Here is a 20,212-nt window from a genome sequence, read left to right as displayed (position 1 = left end):
TTTATTCCGGATGAATCATCGATTCCCGCTGTTGATGTTCAATCAAGGAGCCATAAAATATAAAAAAGGCGACTCGGCTAACCTTCTCTGTGGTGTGTAGCTGGTTTGTCCGAGACTGAAAGCTGATGAGGAGAAACTTTCTCACTGCTCTCCTCTGTTGCCTGATCCCTGCACGACTCCGCTGGTCATGTGGCCCAACACGCCCTTACGCCGCCACACATACATGCTTGTGCACACAGAGTGAGACATGCACGCACACACGCGTACGATCGCGCACGAATGTTCCCACACACACCCCTGTAACCTCGCTCTGGTCTCACACTGCAGGCCTGCCATAAATCAATGGGCAGGATCGTGTCTGCCAGTTAGACTAAACAAGAGCATTTGTGAGGATTTGCTCTCGCTCATTAATCATCTTGACAGCTTGAAAAACACATTTCCCCTTTAATGACTGTATTTGGATAATCAGCTCTGTTTCCCTTCCCGCCCCTCTCCCTGGCTCGCCCTCAAATCCCCTCCCCGTTTTTTTTTTTTTTTACCCCTAACACCACGATATGCATGTGAGGGGAGGAGAAGGTGGAGGAGGGACTGTAGAGGTGAGGGCGTCTCAACGTCTTAAAGTAAAAATAATCACGCGCTGCCTGTGGAAAAACTTTTTTTTTTCACCCTCCCTCAACAAACCGCAGGGCGTCTGCTAATACAAGCCTGTGTGTGTGTGTGTGTGTGTGTGTGTGTGTGTGTGTGTGTGTGTGTGTGAGCGCACACTCTGACACGGACACAGAGCTGCTAAATGAAACACAGAGAGCTCATGGAAGGTGCACGACCACTGACGTGAACCATGACGGGCTTAATGTGGAAAGGTCATCAGGAATGTGTGAAAACGTGTGTCGGGGGAATAATAGTCGACTTGATGAGGAACTCAAGGAGTTTATTTAAGATCTGAAACAGGATTTAAGAGATTTAGAGCCAATAGGAGGAGGGAGGATTGACGTTTATTCACCTGTGATCGCTGCACGACCATAGACTGTCTGCACGCCACCTCTATCATCTCTGTGCTCTAATGAACCTGCTGCATTATGTTTCCTGTTCTCCAGTATGTTCTTCTCCACTCTTTAGTTCACATTGAGATTCTCTTCAACTACACGTAGCATTGATAGACAGACACATATTCTCACTATAGCGTCGTATAGAGGACTCTGTTGCTTTGTCCACTACTTCAGCGTCTTCTTTTTTGTCACATCACGTCTTACCTCAGGAGACCCCCCCTCCTGTCTGACAGGGATAGTCTCCCGCTGTGAAGAGCATATGTAAACAACCAGGTCAGGAGAATATCCGGAGTAGTCCTCCTTAAAATATCTAGATATTATCTGGAGTGCAAGGACACATCGGACATGTGGGTGCAGGAACTTGGGATCAAAAGCCCAACTCTACCACTGAGCCTTTAATGACTGTCCTGGTATCCATAACTTTCTTCTTGTTGCCTTTGTGCTTCATGTCCATGTCAACATTTCTGCTGTGTCTCCTTTTACGTGTTTTAGATCATTCAAATAACTCTGGGTGTTTATTATGTTCTGGGGGCTTTTACATTGAAATTTAAATAAGCAAATAATAAGAATAAACTAAATTCAAATGAAATGAACATACTGGATTGAGCTAATCGATGAACATATCCAGTTTACCCAGTTATTCCGAGCTTTACAGCGGGCTCGACGTGCCGAGAAACATCACAACATGTTTATTTAGTGAATGTATCATGTGTGCAGATGAGTCCTAGTGTATACAACAACTGTGTGCATGGGCTGGGCTCCTGCATGGTGTTGACATGCGGGATAATGTATCTGTTTGAACAGTTGTGACTCAGCTATGTCTGAATACCGCACAGCTGAGTGATGGTTACACACACACACACACACATGCACGCACACACTGAAGTCACACTCTCCTGGCCAGCACTCAGCTATGAAACATCTCAACTGTGCTCAGTGACTGAATCCTTGGCACCACATTTCATTTTTCTGTGTCTGTAAATCATATTTTTAAGATTGCATGAGATAAATACAAACTTTTAAGAACACATTTTCAAAACTGAAATGTACAGCTAATAGCAGGGTTTGTAATTTTCTAAAAACTAGCATGATTTTGAAAGTAGCATTCCCGCACTGCTCCGTCTGCACCCCCCCCCCCCCCTGTGCTCCCTCATAAGCCACACCCCCTCACTTACATGCACGAGCGCCGTTCCTCCAGAAGTGGACCTCAGCTCATCTCTTGCATTGCATACGTCGTCTCATGTCTCATTCAACGGTAAGTAAACTCACAGTATAAACTCCTAAAGTCATCAGTGACGCTCTTTGAGTGTGAGCTAGAGCACACAAGAGGTAGAGAACGAGCAGGGAGACAGGGAGGCTGTTGAAAGATCAGAAAGAGTTATCCAATTGTTGAATTTGTTTGTTCTTTTTCTTTTATCATTTAATTCATATGTCATATAGTCAGAACTACTTTTTTTGCTTTGAACATATGAACTCGTAGGTGTATGGCGTTTCTGGGAATCTGCCTGGTTCACGGTCTTCGAGCTAAAACCACATATGAACCTGGTATCACCTGTGGATGTATCACGTTTCTGTGAATCTGCATTGTTGAGGTTTTACAGAATCTTGAAAAAAAAATAGACTTTTTGGCTATAAAAACGCTGTGGAAAAGCTGATCGAGGCTCTTTTTTACTTTTCCTAAAGGACTCCACGTCACTCTGACTTTTAAATCCCCGTTTTGGGACTTACTCTCTGAGACCGAGATCTTTTAAAACCTTAAGTGTCTACACTCTCTTTAATTTGTATTTTCCATTTTTATATTTTTACTTTTACTGTTTTGTATTTGAATTTTGAATATCTTTTGAAGTTTTTTCAATACATTTTCTGAAACTTTTTGAAACCATTTTTCTGACTGAAATAATTCACACCACAACGACCTGAGTCTCTCTTAAGGATGCCGCGTGAACCTCGGGAGGTAAGCATGAGCAGTCACACCACGGCACACTTCTACTGACTTTTACTACACACCTCATACACACCTAGCATCCGAGTGAGGAGAGTTGCAGTTAATCCCTCTCTGTAGGTGCGAATCAAGGATAATACTTGAATCTAATTATTCTAGAAATGAATGTTAGGCAGATAATCCTAGGGCTATGTGGTTATATAGTCCTCTCTCCTCCAAAGGGTGTTAGCGGAGTAATTTTACATAGCTCCAGGTACTAGGAAAGAGTAGACTAGCAGCTGGTAGGGAGCGAGCTCTCACATAGTTCTAGGAAAGAGTAGACTAGTTCATTAATGGGTGGTGAGCTTCCGTTAGCTATAAGTTATTCACCTCGTTATGCATGTTCAGGACATGTTACAAGGCCTGTGATTGGTTCATCAGATTGGTACCTCATGGCAGACATTGGTCAAAGTTTTTACAGACTTACAACTGATACAGATGACAGATTTTCTTCGTTCCTTTTTCAGAGAACTTGAGTTATTAATTTCTGTCAGGACCTAAAGACAATTTCAACCAAAATCTGAAAAAGTGTATCTGAAGAAAATTACCAACCCTGACTTTAAGAGCAACTCATAAACAGAAACATGTCCAGGTTTGTGGCTGCTTTACTTCCGTCTATCTGTTCTCAGGAAGTAAAGTCTGCCTTAATGGGGCTGTAATAATGCTGTCAGAAAAGTGAAGCGGCTAATATTTAAGTGTGCATTAACTGTGTATCCTGGCCAGCAGAGCACTGAACACGATGAGTGCAATCATCATAATCGCAACCTCTGAGTCCTGATGCTCGTCCAAAGGAGTCATAAAAACAGACCAGGGCTTGTGATGCTCCGAGTGTGTACATTTTGACCACAGGCTGTCCCAGAGAGGAAGATGAAACCGAGGTGTCAATCAGAGCGTGAATCACGACCATCACAGCTGCCCTCCTGCCTCTGCCAAGGCACGTTCATCAGCCAACGCTCGTGATATCTTCCCCGGCGATCTCCCAGCACCACAGCAAAATGGAATCCAGCTGGACGCGCGGTCCAAGCAGCTATTAGCAGTGCCTGTTCTGTAACTGAAACGCTCATTTCACCACTGCTGGTTAGGGAGGGTTACGTTCATTAACAGGGCTCGCTCACACCACGGGAACTTCGGAGAGACCACAGCAGCTCCATGTCGAGGCCCACTGAGGTTTGTCAAGGTCAATCAAATGCTCCATTTTCCTTTGCAACCAAAAACAAAAACAAATGGCAGATTTATGAAATTATTCAGATTTCAGTTGCACGACGATGTTCTGTAATAACTTTAATTAAGTTTAGTCTCCCCTACAAAGCCCTTACACACACACACACACACACACACCTGAGGGCTCACCATAACACAAGACCCCTTTCACCCACTCAACCCACTCTTTTCTTTGATGCCATCAGGTCAGAGATCCGGGGACCCAGACCTGAAAGAGGACACGCTTTAAAAACGGCTTTGTTCACTCGCCTATCGAAGCTCTTCACACCTTCCTCGCTGACTGACTGCTTTAATTACTGTTATGGTTTTTATGTGTTACATGTTTTTAAATGTGTAGACCTGTGCAAGGCTGCCCAAAGGGGGGATAAAGGGAAACGCTTTCTGGGACCCAGTCACAAAATATTTTTTTTGGTACTGTTACCGAGCTAAGCGGGCCCGGTGACCTTCACTGTTAGGGAAGTTATGTCGTAATCGGTATAGCCACTCTGCTACAAAGGCTGATGGGAGCCAGGCAGAGGGAGCTAATGTTAGCCAGGAGGCTAGTGCTAACAGTAGGCTACTGATCGTATATGTTAATTGGAATCGTATCCTGGGACTTTTTGACTCACTTTATTTGTGGGCGGGGCTTAACCCGTGAACCAACTGTGCAAGGCTGTGACGACGAATATGAAGTAGCTCAAGTCTAAAGGAGAGTCTGACAATAAACACATTCAAGTGTATCATTATCAGCTGGCATTTCAGATGTGTTGTAGTGGTTGTTTGGGTTGTATGAAAACTGCCCACTACAGCTTTGATTCCATCCCTAACAGACAGTATTCACAAGTATGAGGTCAAGTTTACTTTGCTGATGCATAGCTAGCTTAGCTTATCATGCTAACAGCTGCTAACAGCCGCTGCGTAACGACAGGTAGGTAGCTAGCTATACTGAAAATGAACTCAGCGTTTCCCAAAGAGCTTCAGGAGAGTTACAGCTTCCTTCCAAAAGTTCCAGCCAATGAATTTGCTGTGTTTTGCACACCGCAAGTGTCTGTTTTCAGTCGCCCACAGTGGAAATTTCAAAATTTTAAGGCTATTAAATATAGATATTAAAATGAGCGAAAATAAACGGTGGGTTCCGGGCTGGAGGTTGCTCTGTTACGATCTACTTCAGTGAAGTTTAAAATTACGTTGCCAACGAATTTTAAAGGAGCTGCTCAGGAGTAAACCTTTACCGACCACATTGTGTGATCAGTGCAGGAGTCTGTGGATCAATAAATTTGGGTTTGTGGTCAAATTAAAGTGTTCCGATTTGGAGGTTTAAAAATATGGTCACCCTACGTTATGTTTGCAAATAAAATAAGAAAATGCTGAAACAAGTTTTCAAAGTACATAAAACTGTTCTTTAAGTTCTCATTATCTTCTAATTACAGTGATCAAGGGGAATTACTCGACTTGAAATTGCGGTATGACGTTGTTATGAGTAGAAAAACCTGGACGTCCTCAAAGCGGCTGTTCTAGTTTATACGGCGAGCGTTACAGCACGGCTGACTGCGGCTGTGAATGAGAGGGGGGAGCTGAAGCAGGCATGAAAAACAGTCAGTCACTCAGGGTTTGTGTGGAGAAAGAAAGCAGAAAGTGTGTGACAGCCCCCGATGAGCGATGTGTTCACGCCATCGTGGGCTGCTCCAACACTGCGGTCACTGTTGGACGCCCGAAGGCTCTGCATTGTGTCCTGATGTTAAACACAGGGGTGGTAGTCATGGAGCCGAGGTTAATGTTTTTGTTCTGGAGACACAGAGAGTGAGTGAGTGGGAGAGAGAGAGAGAGAAGGAGAGAGAGAGTGAGTGAGTGGGAGAGAGAGTCTGAGTAGCCTCCCCCTCTCTCTCTCTCTCTCTCTCTCTCTCTCTCTCTCCCCCCCCCTCTCTCTCTCTCCCTCTCTCTCTCCCTCTCTCTCTCTCTCTCTCCCTCTCTCCCCCCCCCCCTCTCTCTCTCTCTCTCTCTCTCTCTCTGTCCTAGCTGTCAGCGGGGACGGTGAGCCGGGGTAGAGCTGGCGTCTAATTGAAGAGCAGCTCCACACCCTGTCGTCATTAATCACCCGGCCTGTCAGCCGCCTGCTCAGAACCTCACAGTGACACTCTGCACCGTCTCAGCGCTGACGCACACGGGGGGAAATATTAGTCCCTCCATCACCGTCACTATTCCTACTGATATAAACGACTGCTTCTTTTACTTTAGAACGCCAGCGCTGTCACTGGACACTAATGGTGACTCTTAACCCTCACGTTCCCACAAGTCAGAATGAGATTCAGAATCACGACTGGAGGGGATGGAAGGGGATTCATTTGGAAGTATTTTTGCAGAGCCAAAGTTTAAAGTTTAAAGAAAGACAGCTAGTGACGCGAGGGGGGGGATCGTACTGCTGCTGCACAATGCATGCTGGTACATGTATGCACAGCTCGCTCCACATCCACACGCTGGGGCTGTCTCAGTGTAGCATGTACAGAATGTTTACGTAGGATAATATTCAAATGAATTGGATTGGGGAAGAAAGATGGGGAACATCCCCTTCCAAGACAAAACACAGCCTATAGGGTAAATGTTTAACTGGTGGAAACATTTTTTTTTGTTGTTTTTAACACTGTAAATATGGCCGGATAAATAAAATGTTAAATACAGAGCTTTTAAAATTGCGACCAAATAGATTTTCTTTTTATTACAGATAGAGGCCGAGCAAATGTGATGCTAAGCTAGGCTAAAGTGCTAAAATATAGATTTCAACACCAATAGGCTGATTGGCACTACGATGGGAAGTGTGGTCTTTTGCACTGCCCTGCACCTATAGGTGATTTATAACTACCTCCTTTTCTAAGTTACCGACTCTACCACTGACAGGGTTAAGTGTCTTGCCCAAGGACACATCGGACATGAGGCTGCAGGAGCTGGGGATCAACCCCCCGACCTTCAAGTTGAGAGACGACCGACTCTACCGCTGAACCACAGCTGCCCCAATCACATGCAGTGACGAAGTGTAAGAAGGTCAAACAGAATCACAAAAAGTTGCTGACCTAGTTTTTAATGTTGATAAGAAATTAAAGACAGAAAAGTTGTTCCTGCTGTTACTAACATGACACTCTAAGGTTGTGTATAAATAATTTTGAGATGCTCATTTTTGTACTTTGAAAAATCAAATAAGAGAGAGAGGATGGAGGATGGATGAAAAATATGAAACAATAATCTTTAAGCTGATGAAGATAAATAAATAAAACATGTTGAATAAAGATCAAACCGATAGCCTGGCGGTTATGCTGCTCCATGTACAGAGAGGCTGTAGTCTTCGTCCCAGCAGCCATGGTGGGTTTGAGTCCAACCTCAGCTCTTTGCCCCATGTCACCCCCTGCTCTCTCCTCCCTCTACTTCCTGTCAGCTGCTGTGTCTGATGAAGGCAAAAAGGCCCCAAAAATAACCAAAAATGCCCCAAAAATGTGTCGTTTCTTACAGAAGTGACTTAAAGTTGAAAAATGGTCATTTAATGAACAGGGAGTGTTTATGTGGCGCCGCTGGCCTGGTGGTTGGTTTGGGCGCCCCCATGTACGGAACCTATGGTCCTGGAATAGGGCGGCCTGGGTTCAAGCCCGGCCTGTATGTCTCTCCATGATTTCAGACTCTGCCCACTCTCCTGTCTCTCTCAAATAAATGCATGATAATAAAAGGAGCTACGAAAAAAAATATTTAGGGGATGCTGTTAGCTTGGTGGTTGTTGCGTGTGCGCCACATGTACGGAGGCTGTGGTCCTCTGGGCGGGCAGCCCAAATTCATGTCGTTCCCCATTCTCTCTCTCGCTCTTTCTCGCCCTGATTTCACTGTCCACTGTCTGCGCGCCCACTGGAAGTGGGTTGCCCGGATTCGGGTCTTTCTCCCTGATTTCTAACTCTGTCCGCTGTCCTGTCTCTCTCAGATAAATGCATAATGCTAATTTTTAAAAAGCTATAAAATAAATCTTTTAAAATGGGGAGTTTCAAACAGCTGATCAGAAATATTTGATATGATTATGTTCAAAACTGCGACAACATATAAAAACAGAACTCACAGACTGAGAGTTCAGACCTCATGTGTGTAGACAAAGGACACATAGTTACACACACACACGGGGGCGACACAAATGGAGTGTGTGGGTGTTGACTCAGCTGCGAGAGTGTGTGGGGGGAAGGAGATAGATGGAGGAGATTGATGAGTGCGGGGAAGGGGGAGAAACAGTGAGGCATTTGATGAACGAGTGTAAACTGGCAACAGTGGAATTAATTCAACCCCCCCCCCCCCCTGACAAGATTGAAAGTTCTCCCCTCAGCGTGACCTCCTCCAAGGGTGAATCATCCTCGCCTTCAAGCCAACGTAACCACTTCTTTATCTGCGGCATCCCCAGCTCCACATTTATACACATCAAAACATGAGCTCCTCTTACTCAGACTTTCACCTGCACTTCACCAACTCGCCTTTAGGGGGCAACACAATCCAGGGAATCTCTGGAACAAGTCACAAAGGAAACATGTTGCACCTTAAATATAAATGTGAAATGCTAAACCCTTGTACCCTATTTTCTCCTTTAAAAGGAGGCGATGCAAGAGTACGTTTGTTTAGCTCCAGTGTCTAAAGAAAAATAAATAAGTGGAGCGTCCCAGAGAGCGTCCCAGAGCAGTGATCAGGGCGCCGTGACCTTGCTGAAGTGGCAGGGGCTGGAAGTGGTTTGGGGAGGGTCATCCATTTTGTTAATGGTCCTGTCAAGTGACACCTGTGCTCGCCTTTCCCCCTGTCTGGAGTGCTAATGAACCGCGAGAGCAGAGGAGTCTGGGAGTCGGGGTCAATAGCCGCCTTGGAGACTACAGCCTCTTTGCTTTATGCCACCTACGCCCTGTCAGCTAAACAGAGTGGAGAGACATTAGCAGAGCCCGGACACTCTAATGGCAGCCGTGCGGCTTGAAGATAAACCGACTCCTTCTCTTTGAATTAGTATCTAACGGCGCTGAGTCCAGAACGCTGACTTCAGTTTAAACCGCAGCGAGAGAAAATAGCTCTGCACATCAGGACCTCCATGTTTGTGGTTCCTGTAAGAGAGCCAGCGTTCCTCAGGGAGGGGTGTCAGGACTTTGATGAATATTTCTCTATTAACCGCCTCCCATTGTCAGCTCTCTGGCCTTTTGTGTTTGCGGGGCCAATCCGTCATGGCTGTGAAAAGATCCTGGGTGGACACCTCCCTCAGGTCATTATTGAAGTCCCAGTGACCCAGTGGCCACTCCACACCGCCTGTCCACTCTGCTGAGGAGGCGGGTTTTTCAGGCCTCACAAACACGAATCAGCAATTAAAAAGCTGCACTCGCAACAACAAAAGCGATGTGAGTGATGGGGAGATGGAGGTCCTCAGAGACCAGCTAACGGGGCTAATGTGACCCGGCGTGCCCTCTCTGGGACCCGCCCTGTCAACTGATATGAGCCATGAAATATTACACACAGCCACATCCAGCGTGGCTCTAACGGCCCTAATGATGGATGGATCCAGTGTGATGGAGCTTCATTCAATCAATCCTCCCGAGCGTGTGACAAAAAGCTCCCAAAACATGTTATAAAAAAGAAAGGATAGACGAGTTAAAATGCAATCAAGTGTCATTTATTTAACAAAATAAGACTTTTTTCCTATTGGTTGGATAGCACAGCCATCAGTAATTATTTCATTTATGTCATTTTTTTTTCTTCTTCTTATCTTTGTACCATTTGCAGGGGCTTGAACCCCCCAAAAAAGCAAGCTTGGAAAAATATTACATCTTTGCATATTTACAAATAAAAATAACGGCATCGTTCAAAATCATTCTCGAAGGGACATGCAACTCTCCAGAGTCTGAACAAGACGAAGAAAAAAAAAAAATTCAAAAAAGTCCCCAGAATAAAAGTCTCACAGTCCGTCTTCTTCTTGGTGCAAGGTTTTTATTTTTAGAGCGTTTGATAGGCATACTGTTTCATATACTTTAAATCATTCTTTTCACTTTGAATAACTCTCAACAATTTATTTGGACAGGAAGATCCCCCCCCCCAGAGTCGAATACCAAGCGCTTGAGTGAAAAATAAATACAGACTTTCAGTTCTGGGAGACAGAGATAAAAGAAAAAACAAAAAAACAAAAGTCAAGTCGTAATAATCCCACACTTCCATCATTTTCAAGCTCTCTGTCTCCTCACCGTCTTTAAAGTCTGTTGGTTTCTGTGCTGAAAGATTATCCATCACAGGGTCTCTGCTGCTGCGGCGCCAGTCACAATCCTGAGGCTAACAGGTGGTACTCCTGGCAGGCGGGGGCCAAGCAGGCAAGATGCCCGGTAAACTAGTGATGACCCCAATTTAAAGAATCCATCTTCAGGACGGCTTCTGGAGAGTACGAGTCTGTGGTGTCAACACTTATTTCTAATATCACTGGTATCCGAGCGCGGAGGCCGAGCCCAGTCTCTGGCTATAGAGGGCGTAGGGGGAGTAGTAGGCGGAGGAGGAGGGGAGGGAGGGCATTGGTAGTCCGTGGGCTCCGGGCAGGTGGGACTTGCTGTACGGGTGGTAGCGAGCCAGGCTGAGGCCGGGAGAGCCTCGGAGGGAGAAGGAGCTCGGCAGGGCGCCCGGGCTGCCGGGCGGGGCCAGGTGGAGGTGACAGGACGCCGAGGATGAAACCGATGAAGGGTAGGCCGACAACAGCTTGCTGTCCACCATCCCGGACAGCGAGGTGTGGGTGCGCAGGTGGGCCAGCAGCTCCTCCGATGTGGCAAAACGTTTGTCGCAGGGACCGCCGACCGACACCCAGTTACAGGCGTGAGGCTGCGGCTCGTTGGGGAGCATGAACCCGTAGGTGTAGAGCGGGTGTGACAGGGAAGGGGTGCTGCTGGAGGACAAGGCGCTGGAGTGCAGGGAGTGGAGGTGGTGGGATGGGTAGACCAGGGGGAAACCGGACTTGAGGGAGTTGGGATCATGGACGCAGGTGGAGCAGTTACTCCCTCCTAAGTGGGGCGCGTTGTGGTAAGTCAGACAGTACGGGTCCCGACACAAACCCTGCATCAGGGACGGGGGGGAAGCTCCCGCGAGGGGGCTGGAGCTGGGGTGCTTCCCTGGAAGTCCTAACCCCAGACCAGACTTGGCGTGATCCAAGCTGTGAACAAACTGGGAGGGGTAGCCGGCATAGGCCCCCACGATGGAACCGTGGTAGCCCATGGTGGCAGGAGGCAAGGGGAAGACGGAATGTCCCGGTTTGAAAGGCGAGACGGGGGCGATGTGCCCAGAGCTCAGGCTCGACTGTGAGGACGCCTGCGGGTCGGCTTTGCTGTCGGGCCGGGGGCTGCTCGCTGAGCTGGCGTTGCTGGAGTTGGAGCTGGCCCGGATGTGGCTCGAGTTGGCTAACTGAGCACCATCCATACTTGATTTAGCCGCCGTGTCTGAGTCTTTTTTACCGCTACTGTCTGAGCCGGTCTGCTCTGAGTTCCCGGATTTGTTGTTGTCCGTGTGCAGGGTCTGGGCGTGTGGCAGGGGCTGCGTGGAGGGGGAATGGCTTTGTCTGTGCGGCTGACTCTGAGCGTGCAGGGGAGGAGAGCTGGAGCTGGGCGACCGGGAATGGGGAGGAAAGGACGGACATGAAGCAGCGGCGCTACTGCTGGAGCTTCCATTTGGCAACCTGAACCCTACTTTATCCAAAGGCCCCTTTGTTGAGGAAACGTCCTTACGACCTCCGTCGCCCGGAGACTTGGAGTAAGGCTTGAAGCTGGACTTGTCATCCTGGGAATGGTGCTGCTCTCCGGACTTGGAAGACCGGCTGGACGACTCCTTGTCTGCCAGACCGCCAGAGGAGAGAGAGGCCAGCTTGGAGGAGGAGGACGGGTCGGGTTTGCCAATTTGAGAGCATGTCTGAGCCAGCAGGGCCAAAGGACTCTTCTTGGCATCCAGCTGGGAGAGAAAAAAAAACAGCAAAAAGGTGAGCAAAGTGCATTTACGTAGATTTAATTTCAACATCCACAGACATATCCACTATGATTAAAGTATTTAAAAAATAAATAAGTAACAACCACTTCTTTTACTGCCAAACAAAACTCTTAGAATAGTTTTAATAACTTATTTTGTCCCCATCAGTCACGAGTGACGTTTCTTTATCCGACACAAAAAGAAAGTAAAGATGTGAAGTGAAAGAAAGAACATTCGGAAAGACCTTTTTAGGACATTTTAGAATAAATAAATATGTTTAATCTTGTTGTATAAAATAGTTCACTGAAATAATTACTTTCCGCATTTCCGGACTCGGACTCGGCGAACTTGCCATTACGTCGTTGTGCGTAAAATGGCGCAAATGCCGTTTTCCCCCTGAATAATTCGCAGCCACTTCAACAGCATGCTTATTGTCTGATTCATATTTGGTAGATAAACATCTTCAGAAGATACCAAACAAATGTTGGACAACATAACAGATATCTGAGAATGACTTACTTCGATGCTGACTGGCGCGGACGTGAGGGGTTGGAGATACTCCGGGTGCAGCAAGTGGCCGCTGTGCGCCGTCAACATCTTTAAGATCCGAATGGGAAGCCTTTTCTCCTGGCGTGAGGGATCCGCGGGAGCGGGACTAGATGTGGCTGTGGAAACGGAAGGTCTCGCCGCTCCGACGCGGTGCAGATCCCCGCTTTGGCTGTCGGCGCTGCGCTCTTGGGACTGGCTGCGTAAAAGCGGTTCAGTTCCAATAGGGGGATCTCTCATCTGGATCGGGGCTCGATGTGGGACGGCGGCATGTAACGAGCAGACGCTGGGTTGAAAATCATTCACCAGCACGGGTCATGATGATCGCTTCAGTAGTGTGGTAATCCAAAGATCATGTGCGCAATGCGCTCCAAGCGACCAATAAGACTGTTTTTAAAGACGGACAAAATGTCATCCTGTGTCGAGCTCTTCAGGATCAGCCGCTAATTAATCCTTAATATTCCTTTAAGAAGAGGAAAAGAGGGAAAAACGAACAACGCAGAAGTCACTTCTCTTCAAAACACGGAGCAAGTGGACGCTATTTCCCCGCAGAGGTTTTGTGCGTGACAGTCCTCCGCCGTGTGTATGTGTGTGTGTCTCTCTCGCTCTCTCTCTCTCTTTCTCTGCTGCAGCAACCTCACGGTGCCTTACTTCTCCCACATACTAACAACGTGAGGGAGGGACTTCAAAGCAACGAGCCGCTGTCCAATCACAAGTAACCGCATTCAGAGGGCAGGGGCGGGACGATGTAAAGGTGGGCGTGATTTAGTCTGCAGGCCTCACCCACATACCCGGGCTGTGATGTACGGGTTGGCAATGTGTGTCACTCACTGACCTTCAGGGAAAAAACTAACTGAACATAAAAAAAAGTAAAAACTGTGACACAGATTCCATGAAACACGATGACAAACAAACACTTTCTAGATATTAAACATGTCCTCCCATTTCTGCTCATTTGTTGGCATCACATTTTTACTGGTTTTGTTGATGACTACATTGAATTAAAGCAAAATCACTCAATTCAATTTTGCAGATAAAAGTAAATTGACATAATGGAACTTCATGTATTTCACTGTGATGGTGAACGCCGTCTTGTTTGAACGTTTGCAGACACACACTCCAGTAACACAGCGACACAAAAATACAACTTTCAGTGTAGTAGTAGAACAGAGAAGCACAAAGGAGGCGCCCAGTAACTTAATTTGATTTTTCCATGAAGAACAATAAGCGCTGCTTCAGTTTATGGGGAATTCCACCCTGGTTTGAAGCTAGGCTAAATTCAGTCTGTCTCAGATCACTGATTACTTAAAGGAAAGCAGAAGGAGCCTCTCTCCTGAGCTCTGATAGGTAAACTTTGGTTGACATTTCACTACACCCGTTGGCCTTATCAAGCTGCAGCGTCATCAGCCTGCTCCTTGATTATAATGCTCGCTACAGCTGAAGAGGAAGAAGGAGGATGAAGTCACTTCGGGATCACTCAACAGCTTCACTGTTTGACCTGTCATCATTAGGCTCAGCTGCCAGTCATCGCCCACACACACTGCCACTCACGCTTCAATGACCAGCAGAGATCCAAAAAATATGTGGCAACAAAACCCTTGCGTCGCTAAGCGAAGTGCGCTAAAAAAAAATCCCCTTTTGAATGTTTGTTTTAAAAGTGTCTGTCACCACCTCAGGGGGCCGAGACATAAACAGGTGACACGTAACAACTGCGTTCTCACTCAGAGATTTTAAAGGTAACGCCGAGAGGGCTTAAGAGGGGGATTTTTAAAAAACCTTTCTTTTACGGCGCAGACTGCCAGTTAAGTTGTGAGAGATTTCCAATTGTCCCTGTTGTTTATCACACAGTCATCCCACTTGTTAAAAAGGGTGAGTGGGGTTACTCGCTGCTCTGTGGGTGGAGTTGCATAAGGGAAGGAGGGCGTGTTTGAAAGGAGACCTAAGAGTAGGGTATAGGGGGGGGGGGGGGGGGGGGGGAGCCAGACAAAAGGCTAGCGAGAGAAAGAAACAAGGGGAGGGCTCAAACAACAGGGAGCAAGCTCCTTTCATAAGTCCCCCTTGATGTCGGCTGGTAACAGCTGTTTTGGCGTGTCGATGACTGATGGCTGTTTCCTGTTGTGGATATTTTTTGAAGGGGGGACAGCTTTCCCCGTTAAAAGAGGCTTCTCAGCATGTCCAGGTCCTGCCGGCCCTCTGGTCATTTCCATGCCCCCTTTTTCCACGGGCGGTATCAAAGCTGGAACAGCGACTGAACAAAAACCCCAGGACGGAGCTGAGGAGGAGCAGACCCCACATGCCCCTGTGATCCTCTGATTTATAGAGCTGCTGAGGCCTGTAATGGACGCCATAGCTCTGTGGCGGGGGCCTCATTCACCCCCCCCCCCCCCCGCCCCAGTTGAAAAGCTGTTTGCCTGACTCCAGAGTAAATATATAACGCTGACAGTAGGCAGCTGAATTCTTCAAAACCTGGCTCAAAACAAATCCTCATCTGCTCGTATGTGTTTAGAAGTGCTGAGGTGTTCTGAGGCGCTCTCTGGGATTAGCGTTTCTGTAGATGCTCTGTGTGATTGTTTAATGAGGGGCTGACATTGATGTGAGCTCATAAGGACTCTAGTTTCTCTTTTCTTTTTCAAGTTCTTGTACGTGCACATGGCTGTCCGACGGCTGGTGTCAGCCAGACTTTGACGAGGCTGTGGCTGCGCGCTGTACTGTACAAAGAAGAAGGAGACAGAAATGATAAAAGCGCCAAGAGAGGCAGAGGAGGGGAAACGAGTGTAAATAACTCCTATTTAATTATCTGTGACTGACTTATGGGGTGTGTGGAATGGGAATAGAGGCCTGAGGCTCTGCTCTGCTCTACCCCTGGTGTTTTCTCCAGCGGTAATAAAACCAAAAGGAGGGAGGGAGAAAATAAAAAAAGTGGATTAAGACAGTTTCATGGGGTGTAGCAGACATGGCATTTAGACCCAACACACTTAAAAAAAAAAGAGCCTCGCAGGCAACATTCCAGTCAGGACCAAAATGTTGAAACAAGGATTTCCGTGAGCTGAAAGGTCCACAAACAATATCCACGCAATGTACTGTAATGTATTCACACTTCCTCGTTTTTTTCTTTTCTGCGGTTGCCTCTCCGTCTGTGTTTGACACACGAGCTAATCCGACTCACACACAATGCAGCCAAGCGCACACACACACACACACACACACACACACACACACACACACACACACACACACACACACACACAGACAAACAGACAGGGCACACTGTGCGTGATACCATCTCAAAGGTGTGTTATTCAAATCCCTACAGTATCATCTATCTGTGTGTGTGTGTGTGTGTGTGTGTGTGTGTGTGTGCGTGTGTGTGTGTCAGGGCTGACAACCTTATCTCTCCAGTTTAGGAGGGAGAGATTGTCTCTCTTGTCAGCGCCTCACGTCTCGCAGGCTCGCGCTCTTATCCACACTGCCTACCTGTCGTCTATCTGTCTGCATTATAATCACACCGGGATAATAGGCTTCCCTCTGTGTTCGCTGATTGGCACTTTTATTTCCGAAATTCTACCGCCGTGCAGGGTGCCACCGTGTCGCCATACTCGCTGTACACCTGAAGTGCGTTCACAGACAAACCATGCAACCTCCAGTCCTCTGTCCACACTGGAAAAAAACAAAAGCCGCTATTGTCCTCCACAGGGAGAAGTTATGGAGAGGAGGAGGAGGAGGGAGAGACTGGGCCGGCTCCTCCAGACAGTGTCTGCCTCAAATCAGATCGTCCTACATTGTTGTGTGAAATTTAGATGACATCAAAAGATTTTTTTTTTCTTTCCGTTGATCTGACAACAGAGGACAATGAGGAGGAGGGGGGAAGGTCATTTTGATAGAAGCACAATCAAGGTACAAGCTGGACCCCGTGACAGGTCTGGTGAAAAGGAACAACAACAGGCCTCGCAGAGAAAATCTTCCCCGGCACATTCCTCACGCTTGTTAAAGTCAATGCTGTTTCCTCCTCCTCTCATGGTCAGAGTCACCGCCTCTGCATCTTCATCATCCAACCTTCTCTGAGGCGGACGCCGCTGGGAAGTCCTGTTTTTATTTCAACCAGCTCCATTTTGCCCCCAAACATTTATTATTTTTAAAAAGTTGCTCAATCCAGTTTTTTTTATCTCAGCCGCCTGTCAGATACTGATTCATTCTGGCGTTCAACAGACGCTATCGGAGGCTTCATTAGTTCCTGCCAAACACAACCACGATGGTGGTGAAGACGATGATGATGATGATGATGAAGGGCAGTACATGTCATCACAACCGGCAGCGAGGCCGAGTCATGTCAGCTGCCTCCAGCCTCCTGACGTGACAATAGACAGGCACAGCTCAATTAAAAGCCTATCAATGTTCAAGCCTGACACATCAAACAGACAGTTATTGAAGCGGGCCCGCCCTGCCATTAATCTCTCTGCATGTGCCTGCCAACCCCCAGGTCAACCACGGGAGCAGAAAAACCTGCAGCAGCGAGAGTGTTCAGAGACAAAGTCAAAAGATATGTAAGAGCATTTTGAAGGAGAGAAAAATGGAAACAACACATGCAGGAGGGTTTTATGATAGAACTCGGTGAAGCAGAAGTCGGGATTTACTTTCTCCTTTAGTAAAAAAAAAACAGATTTTGAAAGCAGGCATTAGTAATGGAAAACGCATTCCAGACACAGACCTCGTGTGGCCAAAATATTTGTCTCAACAGGGTCCTTGTGGTGACAAAGCAACGCGCTTGTTCCTGGCAGTAATTCACCGCCGGCTTTCAGATGAATACATGAAAGTGAAGCACAGCCATATATCACCCCTCCTCCCCTCGCCCCCCCTCCCTCCTCTGTTTGCTCTGTGTACGCCTCACAAAGTCACACACGGCCGTTTGTAATGCGACCGTGCATTCTCATTTTAAAAAACTCTGTGTTGAGGGCTACGGGCCAAACTGACACTTATGAAATATTTCCCTTGCTGACCTTAGCTACTGCCTCAGCTGGGGAGATTAATCCTCTGTCTAACACACACACACACACACACACACACACACACACACACACACACACACACACTCTACAGAACAGTGGCTACAACTCTGTTTCCGTGGGAATAATTACAGCCTGTGTTGATTTACTCGACTGTACTTGACGGCGTGCTAGTGACATGGAGAGTTGGACGGTATGCACTGAAGGTTATGAACTTCAATCAAACAGCTAATATTGCACACGCCCAAACCAGCGAATCGCAGACAAAGAAGAAAATGTAGTGCTCTCGAAGTGTTCCAGTATGATTTAATAACCTCTGTCTCCACACACAGACTTGACGTGACTCATTGGAGGAACACAATGACAGGGCGGGCCTCTCAAAACAAGGTCTCTAAATCCACTTTATACCTTCTTGTCAAATTAAATTATACTAAATTCCTCCTGGTGAAGAAGTCTCACTGCCATGGCGCGGGGTTGAGCTCTACCCGTTAAAGATTTGAAATGAAATAATAAAAAATAGTTGATTTGATCTCTGAAGGTTCACAGTGATTCCATTAAAAAAAAGACGTCAATATTCTCAATCGATACTCAACCTCAGAGCAACCGGAGAGACAATAAATTGACCCCTCAGTGTCAGTGATCGGACCCTAGGCTCAATGAGGTTACATCGCATCGATCATGTAATCTGAATAGCACAAGTTCAGAGCAAGCAGCGACTGCCATTGTTGAAATGCTCGGCAGAGATGAACACGGTTACAGCGTGGTCAAAAACAGTTCTGCTCAGATCAGCTCGTCTTTATGTTGGTATGCTCTTTTTTTATAATCATCTGTTTAGATTTTATTAAAGATGGAGTCAGTAGAAATCTTCATCACAGTTTTTAACATTGAAACGTGGCCCCTCCTCCTCCTCGACTCATCTCCCCCAGAAGCTCCGCCCCCTGCAGGACGTAATGTGTATGTTTACTGCTTGTTCCTACACTGCAAGCTAACGCACTCTAGCACAAGCTAACCACCGGTGTTTGTCACCTTCCTGTCCAACAGGAAGTAGACCAACTCCACGTCCACAGGTAAAAGACAACACAAGGTTCACCCTCGTTTTAGAATGAGCTTTGTCCTCTTGGTATTTCTCCTCACTGTCATTATATTTTCTCTTCTTTGCTGTTTGGTTAAAAGTGAGTTTGAGAAAGCATTAAAATTAAGATGACCGGGGGCACTGGTGGCACAGTGGTTGGTGAATGCGCCCCATGTGTGGAGGCTGTGGTCCTCCGGGCGGGCGGCCCATGTTCAGTTTCCCACTCTTTCTCTCCCTGATTTCCGACTCTGTCCACTGTCTTATCTCTCCAATAAAGGCACACAAAAGCCAAAAGATAATCTTAAAAAAATAAAAATAAGATAAGATGATGACCATCATTTGGCTTTAAATCTCAGCTTTAGAAACCAGTGAGTGACATCACTGAAATAATGTTCATGTTTTATACAGTCAGAGGTTCAGAAGGGCACCTCAATAAATACTAAACTAAACTTCAATAAGAAGAGAAGACAGCTTCTTAAGTATGCAGAGATGAATAAACCATCCTGCAGAGAGAGTAGAAAGATGGTGATACATTTAAAAACATCTGGAAAGTAAAAAGTGATATTATATCCGTTATTAATGACGTTTGAATGATCTTGGCCTTTCTCTGCTGCCAGATAAATTCACTGTGAAAAGATGATTCTGTAAAACGACACATTATATCTTCATTATATCTTCACATTAGCCCTGAGGAGGCCACCTCTTCACCTCCTCGTCTTTGTGTTAGTGTCCACAGTCTCAGTCCATGCGGCTCGGCCCTGACTTAATGTGCAGCAGCAGACAACGCGGCCTAAAAAGGTTATTAAGTTGCCGGGAGTGAGAGAGAGAGAGAGAGAGAGAGAGAGAGAGAGAGAGAGAGAGAGAGAGAGAGAGAGAGAGAGAAAGAAAGTGAGAGAAATTTAGAGAGAGAGTGAGAGAGAGAGAAAGTGAGAGAAATTGAGAGAGAGAGAGTGAGAGAAAGTGAGAGAGAGAGCAAGCGAGCGAGCTACTCTTGCAGTTTCTTCCAGAAGGTTGCACTACCGGTGTGTCGTAAATTACTCCCGACAGCGTACAAGAACAGGGTGGGTGGGTGGGTGTCGGGTGAGGAGGGGGAGGGAGGTGGGAGAGGAAGGGGTGAAAGAGTAAGTGCAGTTTTCTTTTTTGTCCTTGGTGATGAATGAGCTTCTGAACAAGGCAGAAAATACATCATATCACCTTTAATGGTTACACATTTCTGCAGCCATAACTCAGTGTTTAAAAACAGGGAGGGGAGGGTGAAATACGACGTCGTATATTCCTCCCAACGACACTTTTACGAGCCCTCCCTGCAGTATAAAGGCATTGATTGCTATTTCAAAGCTCGCTGTTCGACTCAGTGCTGAGTACCTCCAGCTGCCGCAGACGAGCCGAGACA

At 46.7% G+C, this 20,212-nt stretch overlaps 1 protein-coding gene across 1 annotated transcript; it reads right to left on the bottom strand.

Moving 5' to 3' along the window:
• Positions 1–9,870: 9,870 nt before the first annotated feature.
• znf703 (zinc finger protein 703) lies at positions 9,871–13,398 on the bottom strand. The gene is made up of 2 exons (XM_020636340.3): positions 12,721–13,398; positions 9,871–12,186 (listed from the first exon to the last, which is right to left on the bottom strand). Exons 1-2 carry the CDS (start codon positions 12,985–12,987, stop codon positions 10,678–10,680), a joined length of 1,776 nt encoding a protein of 591 aa, XP_020491996.1. The 5' UTR covers positions 12,988–13,398; the 3' UTR covers positions 9,871–10,677.
• Between the last annotated feature and the right edge of the window lie 6,814 nt (positions 13,399–20,212).

This window comes from Labrus bergylta, chromosome 2 (genome assembly GCF_963930695.1).
Source record: "Labrus bergylta chromosome 2, fLabBer1.1, whole genome shotgun sequence".
In the NCBI taxonomy this organism is placed as follows: domain Eukaryota; kingdom Metazoa; phylum Chordata; class Actinopteri; order Labriformes; family Labridae; genus Labrus; species Labrus bergylta.
Note: the sequence above shows the minus strand (reverse complement) of the source record. Positions and strands in the feature narration are given on the sequence as shown.

Coding starts and splice junctions, on each gene's coding strand:
- znf703 (XM_020636340.3), bottom strand. CDS start 12,987: ATGAGAGATCCCCCTATTGGAACTGAACCGCTTTTACGCAGCCAGTCC. Junction 12,187..12,720: donor CCGCGCCAGTCAGCATCGAA/GTAAGTCATTCT, acceptor TTTCTCTCCCAG/CTGGATGCCAAGAAGAGTCC.